The following is a 13,876-nucleotide window of genomic DNA, read 5'->3' on the forward strand; positions in this document are numbered from 1 at the left end:
ACGTCGCGCATTTTCATCAGCTCCTCCTTCCACACAGTTGTTCCACCATCGACTGGTTCTCGTTCATATCCGTCTGACTCGACTGCGATGACCTGGTGCATCCAGAATTTGACAGAGGTGATTGCAGATCCTTCTCTGTTCACTAATAGTGTCTCTGCAGATTCTCGACGTTTGTTGGGAGCCTCCTGAAAGTTTATTAGAGCTGCCAGAGGAGCTTGAAGGTCCGACACATGGAAATGATACGACATCTTTGTTTTTGTGTACTGTATGTATGCGACGTAAACGTGTTCGCGACCTGAGCCGATCTGACCAGAGTTTTGTGTCTTGGGCAGTGTAAATGGAAACACTACGGCGGAGTGTATTCAACTTTTCCACTCTGGAGGGTGGTTTCAGATTTTTGCGTTTTTAAGCCCCAAAAAGGCCGTCGCCGTCTAAACGAAAGGCACTTCGGATAAAATATTTTGTCGCCTCTTCCAGGGATGTAAAAAGTGTAAATTCTAGTCATACTGGTTAAAATAATTTGAGTACCGTATTTTCCCAGTTTTGTTGTTGAATTGGAATTAATTGCCTGCCCCAAATTGCTGCCTGGTCTCAAATAAATGCCTGGTCTGTTAAGTGATTGAAACAAATAAACGCCTCGACTATTATTTGGTATTTTACAATAATAATGTAATTATGTCAAGGGCTGTTATCAACTAAAGACATGTCCTGCCAGCAGTGTTGGGGAGTAACAGATTACATTTACCGGAGTTACGTAATCAGAGTGCAAATTATGAGTAACTGTATTCAGTTACAGTTACTGTTTCAGTGAGTGGTACTTGGATTACCGTTACTTTGTTGAAATAAATGGATTACACAGCGGTATTTTCCTGTTTTCACATTTTGGAGCTAAACCAGGAGTAAAACCAGGACTAAACCAGGTCTAAACCAGGTCTAAAACCAGGTCTAAAACCATGTCTAAACCAGGACTAAACCAGGACTAAACCAGGACTAAACCAGGACTAAACCAGGACTAAACCAGGACTAAACCAGGACTAAACCAGGAGTAAAACCAGGACTAAACTAGGACTAAAACAGGTCTAAACAATATGACACTAACAGACGGGTGGACATTCTCATAAATTTCGCATTTCTCATATAAAAATCATTTCTCTATCAATAATATTTTTTATTTGGTCAAGTAAAGTCTGGGCTTTTTATTTTCTTTTATCAGACAAAACATCTTATGTTTAGATCCTCGTCTTTGCTTCTCTAGAGTAAAACAAAAGTCTTTTCACGGAGACTTGGGCTCAACAGACAATTTGAAGAAAACAAACAAGAATTTTCAGGATGTGTTGATACATTCATGTAGTTTTAAAAAGCACGACAATATCAAGTAATCCAAAGTATTCAGATTACATTACTCACTTTAAGTAATTTAATGGATTACGTTACAAACTACATTTTGGTGTATGTAATCTGTAATCTGTAGGGGATTACATTTTAAAAGTCACCTTCCCAACACTGCCTGTCAGTCTATTATTCAGCTATTGTAGTTCCAGCCAAGTCAGTTCTTTCTGGTCAGATTTAATGTAAACAAAGCTCTGATTAAACTCGAGTATCTTCAGACTGAGCAGTGCCTCTAGTTAGCGTCACCCCTCCTTGAATATTGTGGCCATCAGCTGCAAAACGTCCTTTACGACACCACGTACCTTATAGTTCGTGTGATAAGCCGTGGCCCCGCTCACACACAGCTCCAGAGCGCTGACGCCGCCCTCCGCGTGCGCGCCTGTCGTCTCCACCTGCCGCCCGGGCCCCCTGCCGTGCGGCGGTCCCTGTCGCTCGGGCGCTCTGCTCTGTAGCGCCCCCTCTCTGTGACAGCACGCCTCTGGGACGGCGCTGCTGGGGTTGAGGAGTCTGAAGAGGCTGTCGTCAAAGTCCTGGGGTCCGGTCACTCCGCAGCACTCAAACTACACAAAGACATTAAAAAAAACACATTAAAAGTCTTATGTTACACAAAATTGACTCTTGTGAGCTTTAAGTCATGTTATAATGTTGTTACCTAATCAAAAACAGACCTGGAGTTGTGTTTTATTTCATTATAACAGATCAGAAAATAGCGTAACATGGGCCTTTTAAACTTACTGGGATTGTTATTGCTAAAGAAACACCTTAAAAAACTAATTGTTGCATTGCTTTGTTCTGAATTTCTCCTTTATGGGGATCAATAAAGTAGTGATGGCGAGATGAAGCCCCATGAAGCACTAAAGCGTTCCATCCATTTGCTCGACTCTTGAGCCGACGCTTCAAGGTGTTTCACTTGTTCCACTGCGCCATCAAGTGTCCATAAACATGTGTTGTAACGTATGCAGAGTGATAATAGAACAATCAACATGATCATTGTGGTTCTGATGGAAAGATTTATATAGAACAAATGAATGATTAAATATTTGAATGTTTGTGATTTCAGCGTAAAGTGTAAATTTATTATTTATGGGGTCTGTGTTCGTGATATAAAGGTCGGGTTAAAAGAAAAAGTAGGAACAAATTGGAGATCAGGATGTAATGTGACTGTGCTCGTGTTACTACTTTATAGCTGTGCTTATGCGACAATAAGGAAGGCAAATAGGGGCATTTTATTGACCTGAATTATTACTTTTTTAACAAGAAATATATTAGACCAGGTGAAACAGTGTGTTGTCAAATTTGTGTATTTAGTAATATTGTTTATTTCACTAGCTAGGACCACGCCAACAACGACATAGTGCGAAGAAGTTTATTGATAATGTACGAAGCGAGGCAAAGATGGCTGGGTTGAGACTCTGGGTGGAGGCTCCGTCTCAATCTGCAATTGGCCCAGCCAGAACGGGACCCCCCTTGTAGGAGTCTTATGACTGAAAGACAAAATAGAGGATGGGAGGGTGGGGTCGAGTTCACTGAGACAAACTGGGATGATGGGAAAGGCTGCTACACATAGGTTTCTGGGAAATTAGAGGCGTGGTCGAGGTGAGTTGTGGTTCTCTGGTGAGAGGAGAGGGCGGCTGAGGCGTGGTCCTGCTCCTGACTCTCAGTTAATCATATTATTACTACATACTTTATTAGGAGATATCAGCTCAAAATGTTCCCAAACAGGGGAAAATACTCTTGTTCTTGCTGGCTCCATCGCAAAAAAAAAAAGAATCTCAAATAGAATGTACCCAACTCACAATAACCCAAAACCACAAAATCTATTGGGGGAATCCGTTGCGTTTCACTGGCCCTTATGTTTCGAATCGCGCCAAATCCGCGAACCACCTCCTGAAAACCAGTCACGTGGTCGGGACGGTTCGCGAGGCTTCGAACGTCACCACATACGTCACCGATACAAACCTCGATACGCACTTAACTAAAGTCTTCCTCGATTACTCAGCACACGCTTCAAAGCCTCGACACGGACAACACATCGCTACAATAAAGTGTATATTTATTTATTTTCGGTTATTTACCTATATCTGTCTGTTACTGTGAGCGAGGTTGCCTTTCCACAGATTAAACCTGTAACTTGGCCTGGCGATGTTTAATGCTTATGTCCAAAAAATAGATTAGTTTGCCATACTGAGAAATATTATATGGGTCACCGCTAAGAAACAGTAACATTTCCATCTTACTAAAGTAAAATGCTTAAAACTTAATTCATTCTTTTATTTTACAGAGAAAGTAGTTAAGTTGTAAAATTGTGGATAAAAGCCCCACTTGTGTACAGTCTGTGTGTATGATTTTGTCTCACAGAGGACATGACGGCGTTCCAGGTGGAGGTGAAGACGTCAGACTTGTTGTGTCCCTGATAGTGACGCTTCAGCTCCCGAGTGAAGAACTCCCGGGTCATCTGCAGCACAGGAGACAGAGACACCGGGTCAAATGCAATAATAATCTACAGCACAGCACAAAGTCAAAGGGTTAAAATATTCTGCCGATAGCTTTTGTCACCTCTTTAAGATGACTATGATTCTCTTGGCTCTTGTCATCTCTGATTTCTTGTCTCATCCTTCACTTTATTGTGATAAAAACTAGTGCTTTAGTAATTTATCTAATTAATCTCTTTTTTAATCTCACCTAAAAATTGCTGAGAAAAGCCTTCAACTTGAGGTATTTTCATTTGAATTCATTATTACATTATTTTCATACTGTCATTAACATTTTTATGTAAGTATGATTATTATTACTGTTACTAATCTGAATAAATAAACTCAACTTTACGACATATAAACATAAACACTCTAGAGCCACATCAGCTGTTTGACATTATAATGTGTTTAATGCAGCTTTGTGCAAGTCTCACAGAAACGAAACCAAAAACCGCATGGTGAATTTGCATAAACTAAGCGGAGAAAAGGGAAAAAAAAATCGCTCTTGTGCGCTGATGTGGTTCAGCTTCTACTAAAGGACACGACTCAGTGAAATATAGATGTTCTCTCAGTGACAGAGGGATGTTGTTGGTGAAGGTGAGTCTGTTCTGTGTCTGTGTCGCGATGTTTTCAGAGATCAAACATGTGCAGGTTTATCGCAGATGCGGACGACAACGGGAATGAAAACTACAATTCTTTGCGGGAGCGAGCGGAGCAGGACTGCACAGTGCGGGACTGTGTTCCAACAACACATAAAAACAGATTTTATAATAAGGCAACTCGCGCACAGAAACAGTAATATAAAAACATAAAACATAACACACTAAATATGACTGTAATTAATTAATCGCAATTAACGCGATAATTTGACACCCCTAATAAAAACAAACTCACGTGTTCCCTGAAGAGGAAAGCCAAGACTGCAGCCGCCAGCTCCGACAGAAAGATGAAGAGGATCAACATGAAGAACTGTGGGAGAAACACACGGCTTTAATTAAACAATATACAGTACTGGTCAAAAGTTTTAAAAACACCACACTTTTTCAATTTTTTTACTGTTTACTGTTGAGCAAAACTTATTCTTAACTTTTGATTCATGAAAGTGTCGACCTTTGGCAGATATAACAGCTGACAGTGTTGGGAAGGTGACTTTTAAAATGTATTCCCCTACAGATTACAGATTACATACCCCAAAATGTAGTTTGTAACGTAATACATTATATTACTTAAAGTGAGTAACGTAATCTGAATACTTTGGATTACTTGATTTGCTGTAGAGAAGCAAAGACGAGGAAATCGTAACATAAGATGTTTTATCTGCTAAAAGAAAATAAAAAGCCCAGACTTTACTGAACCAAATTAAAAATATTATTGATAGAAGAGGAGGACACACGTCCGCCCAGCATAGTTTAGACCTGTTTAGACCTGTTAAATCCTGTTTTAGTCCTGTTTTAGTCCTGGTTTAGACCTGGTTTAGATCTAGTTTAGACCTGGTTTTAGTCCTGGTTTAGACCTGTTTTAGTCCTGGTTTAGTCCTGGTTTTAGTCCTGGTTTTAGTCCTGGTTTATACCTGGTTTTAGTCCTGGTTTAGACCTAGTTTAGACATGGTTTAGTTTCCGGCAATGAGTGGAATTACCGAAAAAAAGAAGAAAAAAAAAAAAGGGGACATAACCCAAAATGTGAAAACAGGAAAATCCCGCCGTGTAATCCATTTATTTCAACAAAGTAACTGTCACTCTTCTGTCCAGTTTATCCCAAACCAGCTCCATGGGGTTTAAGTCTGGACACTGTGCTGCTGCTGCTGGACACTCCATGTTTTCAAGTTTTACCATCTTGTTGTTTTTTCCTGAGGTAGTTTTGTCAGAGCTTGAACTTGTGTTTTGTATCTTTTATCTTTCTTTTTTTATAAACCTCTGTCTGGTCAGTTCTTACTTTTGCACCATTTCAAGCTCTTCATTGGACTTGCACGACTTGAATTTCACTAAATAACTGGGAAAAATTAAGGTGTTCTAAAACTTTTGACTGAGGATGAAGAGTAAAAGTAATACATTTAAAATAAATCATCATAATATCATAAAACTTTAATTATAACAATGTTTTTGAGAAGTGCAATACATATATTATACATGCACAGTGTTTCTATTATGTTGTTGACCAGCAGATGGCGCACTTGTATCAGAGCAATTCACTAAACTGTATCTACAGCTAAGTAACAGTCAGTCTCTAGAATATAAGGTGCTAAAGATTATTATTCATTCACTCATCGGAGGTGGTTAATTCACAGAGACCAAAGGTGGAAGAAGGTGGAAGAAGTACTCGATTGTGTTACTTAAGTAAAATTACAAATATGGGCGTATCTGTAATTTTTGTGATTTTAGTGATGTAGAGATCAAAATCACTACATCTGTAATAATCAGATGGAGTGATTTTGATACAGATTTGAGCAGATGTTTATTCAATAGAAACAACTTTATCAATATTTTTTCCTAGCTGTTTTTATTTGTGCTTGCTGAAATTACAGATGTGTTCAAAATAAACCAATCACACTTTTCAAGCAGGTCGCAATTTCATTTCTCTCCAGCAACTAGGGCAGGAATCAAAATAAAATAGGCGGTTCACAAAAACCCCGGAAGTGCGAGTTCAGGCACCAGCCAATCAGCGAAGAGACATATATTCTGTTTTGTCAACGATTCCCGAGATCGAGGATTTAAAGCTGGAACAAAGAGAATGTTTGATGAATTTTATTTAGGGGAAAGACGTTATTGTCCTTCTTCCTACAGGATTTGGAAAAAATACTATACCAGTTAGCCCCGTTAGCGGAGCATTACATATGTCACGACCAAACAGCAGCGATTGGTTAAATGACAAAAAGTACCCACCTACTGTCGAGCGAACGACTCCTAATGCTGCGAGGTCAGACAGTTTCAACGATGTGAAACCGGCTGATGAATCAGGCTAACACTGAAGAGAACCGAAAGGACAATTCTGCATAATTTCTGTTTGTCCAAGTAGCGCTCCTGCCCCCCAAAGTTTTGTATAATGATAAATATTTTTACTTTTCAGTCTTGTTCAAAAATGTAGTGGAGCAGAAAATACAAATACTCAGATGTAAAAGTAAAAAGTACCCATTTTAACATGTACTTAAGTACCGTATTTTCTGCACTATAGGGCGCACTTAAAAGCCTTTAATTTCATCAAAAAACGACTGCACGCCTTATAATCCAGACGCCTCATATATGAATTTATTGAGGTGTCTTAGTACGACTTTAGTAAACTACAAAGCCGCTCCACTTGCAGCATTACGGCTCCTGTAGTCAGGAGCATCAGGAGTAATACAGACTGTAATTCCTTTTAATATCAAAATGCACCTGTCAAGAGACACGATTACAACACCCACTTTAAACTCAAGACTGTTATAAAGTGAAAGTGCGAGCTGCGTGGGAGCAGTGGATGAGAGAAGACGAACACACATTCACCAAGACAGGGAGACAGCGCCGGGCGACTTACGCCACGATCTGCCAACGGATCGTGGACGCCCGGACTAAGGATCAGGATCAACTGTGGTCTGAGCTTTCACCAAGACCAGAATCATCACTGAACTGCCAGGGAACAGTAACCACACTGACTCGGATAATGATGAGAGGGATGTGGGCGTGCTGGACGCTGGAATCGCCCAACTGTTTGAACTATTATGAGTTATTGTGAATACAGCAACAGTTTAGCGTCTCAGACAGTATTTTTTTTTACGTGTTACAATTGAACAAAGTTGAGAGTTATTGTGAACATGTTAAATAAAGTTTGACTGACTTATCTAAGGCTACGTTCACACTGCAGCCTGAAGTGACCCAAATCTGATTTTTTGGCCCCATGTGACCTGTATCTGATCTTTTAATGACAGTCTGAACGACACAGATCAGATTTTTTTCAAATGCGACCCAGGACACTTGGATATGTGCTCCTGAAACCGATACATATCTGATCTTTTGACATGCGACTTCAGTCTGAACGGCCAAAGCTCATTCATCCACCTACATGTTATCAACAAGACACAAATGTCACTATTCTGCACTGAAGTCGGCGAAAATTGTTAATGAACTCTGTGTCACTGAAGTGAAGCACATCACCACTCACGGCTACGTCTCCACATCCACACGTTCCTTTCAACGGACGTCGCTGCCGCTGTCCCACAAAACGCGGCCAAAAACCTCGTCCTTCTCCTTCTCAATCTCCTCCTTAAAACAAGTAAGTTGTTCATGTTCTGGCTCCGGTACGAGAGGAACTTTAAAATCTCCAGGTGCTCGATGCTCACGTCCATGTTTGGACAACTTCCGTAAACACAGAGACGCTCGCTGCGGTTGACGTCGTCGTGTCTCCAGTGCACATGTGGGACACTTTCGGGCCGTTTAATGTTCCCACTGGAGTCACATACAAGTCACATTTAATTGGAAATGTGAACGACCTCGCAAAACATCGGATTTCACAACAAAATCGGAATTGAGCGTTAAGCCCTGCTGTCTGAACGTAGCCTTACTGTTGTGTTTCGTTTAATGCGGTTTATATGTGAAAAAAGTTCAATGATGAAAATACGGTATACATTTTAGGTATCTGTATTTTCCTTAAGTACAGCACTTTCGTACTTTTACTTTGACACTGACAGAGACAAAGCTGCATCGAGAGCCTCTCAAACATCGTCCATCACTCCCACACCATCACCATCCCACACCACTTTCACACTGGTACGGCAGGTGAAGTGTCTTGCCCAGGGACATAAAACAGTGTGTGGTACTCAAAGCTCACGACCCTCAAACACTACACATACATCTTTATAAATACACACTTTTCTGTTTTTACTCACAAAGAGCAGCAGACACTTGTTCTCGCGGATGGATCCACAGCAGCCCAGAAACCCGAGCAGGAACAGGAGGCTCCCCAGGGCCAGGAGCAGGTACACCCCCGTGAACAGCAGAGGGTTCGACGCCACCAGCTCCCTGAAGCCCAGAGGGTCAAAGAGCACCCAGCCTCCCACGGCCAGGAGCACGGAGCCTCCCACCTGCAGGGGGAGACAGAGAGAGATTTCTGCAGATAAACGAGAGGCAAGCTAATCAAGACGTACATCAATTAAACTGTTGATCTATTTTTACATCACAGTCCATGTACAATTAGTTTTTTTGAATTTCAATTAAGAACGAAACACAATAAAATAGGAAAACAGTTTGTTATTTCATTATTCCGTTTCAGTGTCAAACAAAAAACAGATTTCGACCTCAATTTCCAATATTTAATTTAAAGTTTATTTCAAATAACAGTCTCAGTGCCTATTTTAATTTTGATATTTTATTCTCTCTGGTTTATTTGCCCCGAAGTTCTGCAGCTGGAAGGACTTACCTGAAAGATCGTTGCAATTTCACGGATAAACATGTCGTCTTCTTTTATATCGACGCTTTTACTTTCACGTCTTAGAAAGTCATTAACTAACTCTAACCCTAGGCCATAAACAGAACCTCTGGGGTAAATAAACCAGAGAGAATAAAATATCAAAATTAAAATAGGAACAACTGTTTTTTTGATTGGTGTTATTTGAAATAAACTTAAATTAAATATTGTAAATAGAGGTTGAAATCTGACACTAAAACGGAAACTGTTTTCCCATTTTATTGCTTTTCGTTCTTAATTGAAATTCAAAAGAACAAATGCCACATGGACCCTTCACAATTGTTTTTAATGTGGTTTTATTTGAATGATTAAATCATTGTCTCAAAACAATTGAACAAATTTAAATTTATGTATTGTCGATTAGCATTATCCTCTATTTATTAGACTAATTCATTAGAGAGAAGTTTGAAGAGAAACAATCCCAAATGTTTTTTACTAAATGCTGTTCATTTGCTTAACATTAATTGACTGTTTAGAAATGTGGATTGTAGAAAATAAAATCACAAACTGAAGTTAAATCACAGATTTTTGTGTGTTTATTACATTGACAGGAGTGATTTAGCTGCTTTGTTGGAACAATATCTGCACATTAGTCATCTTAAAGAGTCATATTTTTGCTATTTTACCAATTTCACAATATTTAAACTGTCAGTATCAGTAAACTTTATATGTACAGAGCTTTAAAATAAAATCTATTTTTCACACACATTTCTGGGAACTTATTTTGATGATAGAAGAAAGTGAAAAGTAAACCAGATGTCCCCATTTTACAAATTAAAATCTGCAAAACAAACTAACACTCATCACTCATGTTTAATCTGATTAGTTTTAAGTAATGTTGTAGTCAAGACTGCACTGATTGAGATCAAGACCAGTCCAAGACCACAGGGTCCTGAGACGAGAACAAGACCAAGACCTTTGAGGGTCGAGACCGAGATGAGACAAGACCGAGACCATGGCCCATTGAGATCAAACTGAGACCATCTTTGTAATGTTTACCATTTATTTGTATTTTACAGTTATTTTGGCACAAATATATCTATGTTTTTTTTTATAAAACTATCTCCATTTTATTACTGGTCGAGTGTCAGACCTCGAGACCGAGACAAGACTGAGACAAGACCGAGTCCAAGCACCTTCAAGCCTGAAACCGCCAAAAAACGGTCTTGAGGACTACGACACAAGTTTTAAGATAAATCATTGTCTACGATTTAAATTAATGACAAAAAAAGAAAAAAAAGAAAAAGTGGTTGGCTGAGTGGTTATTACTTTCATAAACAGTTAATCTCCCACAGAGTCATTTCGGCCCCTGCCCTCCATCTTGAGGACCCCCTTGAAAACGAGATGGTGACACATCTCAAGGGGCTTATCCTCCAAACAAATAAATTCAAATTCCATCTGAAATAATAACACACAACCTTACAGAAGCTGGAGAATGAAGTGAGACTCACAAAAATAAAGAAGTTAAATATGAACATGAGGTACTTCATGCAGCTGAGACAGTCCCCCTCCATCCTGACACCGGGACAGAGCAGCTCTGGACCTGGACACAACAGGGGACAAAGCACAAACCTGGAGATTAACATACAATTCAATGTAGGGATAAATGATTAATCAGAATGTTGACTCTGATCTGTGACTGAAGTTCATGCACGTCTGGTTTCCATGTGACTCTTGTCTCCTCCACCTGTGTTTTGTGTTGGTTCTGGTTTGTGGTTTGAGCTCGGTTGTAGTCGTAGGTGCGTTCACACTTACACATAAACCACATCAAACTCCGACTAAACTGGGACTAATTTTAAAATAAATCCTGGACATATCATCTTGTCAAAATCTGATCCTGTCAGAACTCAGAAGCTCAGCAGGGCCGGGCCTGGTCAGGACTCAGATGGGAGACCGATGGGAAAATAAGGAGCCACAGGGGGGCACCAGTTACAAAAACTGTTGTTGTGTCCTTAGGCAAGACACGTCACCCACATGACCTAGTGTGAGTGGTGTGTGTGTGTGTGTGTGTGTGTGAGTGATGGTGGTGGTTGCAGGGGTCGATGGCGCAGCCTTGCTTCCATCAGTCTGCTAGTGTCCAGAAAAGCACTGCATAAAAGAAATACATTATTATTATTATTGGACTAGACCAGAACTAAACCTAGGACTGGGCTCAAATCACTAACATACCAAAACTGGTTTGGTCCTGTTCTAGTCTAGTTAAGTTTAGTTTAAGAAGAAATACTTGTGTCTGTTCTAATCTATGACACCAGTGGATCATTATGTTGTAATTTAAACATTTTAAATCTCAATATTCACTGAAAAAAAAAATTCCAGTGACTTTTGTGTTAGAAAACTGCAGTGCCCAGTGAGAGCTGACAAAGATCTGTGCAGCTGTCGGTTCCTCCTACGGATCACATTAGTGAGTAGCAGATTTTTTCTTCATTTGTACCAAAATGACTACACGATGCCACCGAATCCTACGTGTATCACAGATGAACAAAATTTGAATTACAATACTGGAGATATAAAATAAGATTCAATGTAAAGATAATTACTTAATCAGAATGTTAACTCTGATTTGTGACTGAAATTCATACAGAGCTGGTTTCCATGTGACTCTGCTTCCTTTCTCCTTTGTTTTGTGTTGGTCCTGGTTTATGTTTTGGGCCCAGTTTGAGTCCTAAGGTTTGTTCACACTTACACATAAGACACATAAAAACTGGCACTAAACCAGGACTAAACCAGAAACTAAACCTGGATGTAACCAAGCCTAAACCAGAACCAAACCAGGTCTAGCACCCGGTCTAAACTGGACTCAAATCAGAACCCGTCGAGGCTGAACACACCCCAACACTGTACTGCAAAAAAGCTTGTCCAAAACGTAAGATATAAACACTTAAATCTATCAGAAAATGACTTAAAAGTAGTGCAATTATCTGTCCATGCAGCAAGATAAATTTACTTGACAAGTTCTCTTAAAATAAACGACCTCTAGATGAGAATGAAGCATCTCAGAACTAGTAAGTCGATAATAAATGTAAAAAACAAGATAAATAACCTGATATAAGTTTTAAAATCTTGGACAGATCAGAGAATTTGCAGTGTTGGTCCTGTTCTAGTCCTGGTCTAGTCCCAGTTTAATCCAAAATTTGTATGTGGTGATTGAGCCAAATATTTAAATGTGGAAACGTATACATATTTCAATTACATTTACTTGTTTCGCCACTTTTATTGATTTAATTTATGAATCAGCTGGGAAATTGTGGGCGTGTCCTTATGCGGCGGTGGGCGGGGCTACTGGGGGCTACTGTGAATTGGACCAACTGTGGCTCCGGCTGCTGTTTACCACTCTGCCACCTGTCACAGCGGAGAAGAAGAAAGAAAGACGAGCGTTTCAGAGCGCAGCCCGGACATCTCATCATCATAAAACAAACAAAACAAGAGAACACGATGTAGTTTTTATTTCAGGAGCTGAGTTCAGGTTGAAATCCAGTGTTGGGAAGGTGACTTTTTAAAATGTCTTCCCCTACAGATTACAGATTACATACCCCAAAATGTAGTTTGTAACGTAATACATTAAATTACTTAAAGTGAGTAACGTAATCTGAATACTTCGGATTACTTGATTTGCTGTAGAGAAGCAAAGACAAGGATATTGTAACTTAAGAAGTTTTGTCTGATAAAAGAAAATAAAAAGCCCAGACTTTACTGAACCAAATTAAAAATATTATTGATAAGAGGAGGAGACACGTCCACACAGCATGGTTTAGTCCTGTTAAATCCTGTTTTAGACATAGTTTAGTCCTGGTTTAGTCTTGGTTTAGACCTGGTTTTAGACCTGGTTTAGACCTGGTTTTAGACCTGGTTTAGACCTGGTTTAGACCTGGTTTAGACCTGGTTTAGTCCTGGTTTTAGACCTGGTTTAGACCTGGTTTAGACCTAGTTTAGACCTGGTTTTAGTCGTGGTTTAATCGTGGTTTAGTCGTGGTTTAGACCTAGTTTAGACCTGGTTTAGTCCTGGTTTAGTCCGGATTTAGTCCTAGTTTAGACCTGGTTTTAGACCTGGTTTTAGACCTGGTTTTAGTTTAGACCTAGTTTAGACCTGGTTTTAGACCTGGTTTAGACCTGGTTTTAGTCCTGGTTTAGTCCTGGTTTAGTCCGGATTTAGTCCTAGTTTAGACCTGGTTTTAGACCTGGTTTAGACCTGGTTTAGTCCTAGTTTAGACCTGGTTTAGTCCTGGTTTAGTCCTGGTTTAGATCTAGTTTAGACCTGGTTTTAGTCCTGGTTTAGACCAGGTTTAGTCCTAGTTTAGACCTAGATTAGACCTAGTTTTAGACCTGGTTTAGACCTGGTTTAGATCTAGTTTAGACCTGGTTTAGACCTGGTTTAGTCCTGGTTTAGACCTGGTTTTAGTTTAGACCTAGTTTAGACCTGGTTTTAGACCTGGTTTAGACCTGGTTTTAGTCCTGGTTTAGTCCTGGTTTAGACCGGGTTTAGTCCTAGTTTAGACCTAGTTTAGACCTGGTTTTAGACCTGGTTTAGACCTTGTTTAGTCCTAGTTTAGACCTGGTTTAGTCCTGGTTTAGTCCTGGTTTAG

The 13,876-nt window shown here is 39.8% G+C and overlaps 1 protein-coding gene across 1 annotated transcript in view; it reads right to left on the minus strand.

Moving 5' to 3' along the window:
• LOC110168046 (tetraspanin-18-like) overlaps positions 1-13,876 on the minus strand; it is a 34,210-nt gene that overhangs the window by 1,963 nt on the left and 18,371 nt on the right. The window contains exons 3-7 of the mRNA XM_055154667.1: positions 10,748-10,839; positions 8,719-8,913; positions 4,758-4,832; positions 3,746-3,844; positions 1,829-1,949 (exon numbers count right to left, since the gene is read on the minus strand). Coding sequence (XP_055010642.1) covers positions 1,829-1,949; positions 3,746-3,844; positions 4,758-4,832; positions 8,719-8,913; positions 10,748-10,810 — 553 coding nt within the window. The 5' untranslated portion in view covers positions 10,811-10,839. The remainder of the gene's footprint in view (positions 1-1,828; positions 1,950-3,745; positions 3,845-4,757; positions 4,833-8,718; positions 8,914-10,747; positions 10,840-13,876) is intronic.

Source organism: Boleophthalmus pectinirostris, unplaced genomic scaffold (assembly GCF_026225935.1).
Source record: "Boleophthalmus pectinirostris isolate CB_2022bp ecotype Guang Dong unplaced genomic scaffold, ASM2622593v1 HiC_scaffold_19, whole genome shotgun sequence".
NCBI lineage: Eukaryota > Metazoa > Chordata > Actinopteri > Gobiiformes > Gobiidae > Boleophthalmus > Boleophthalmus pectinirostris.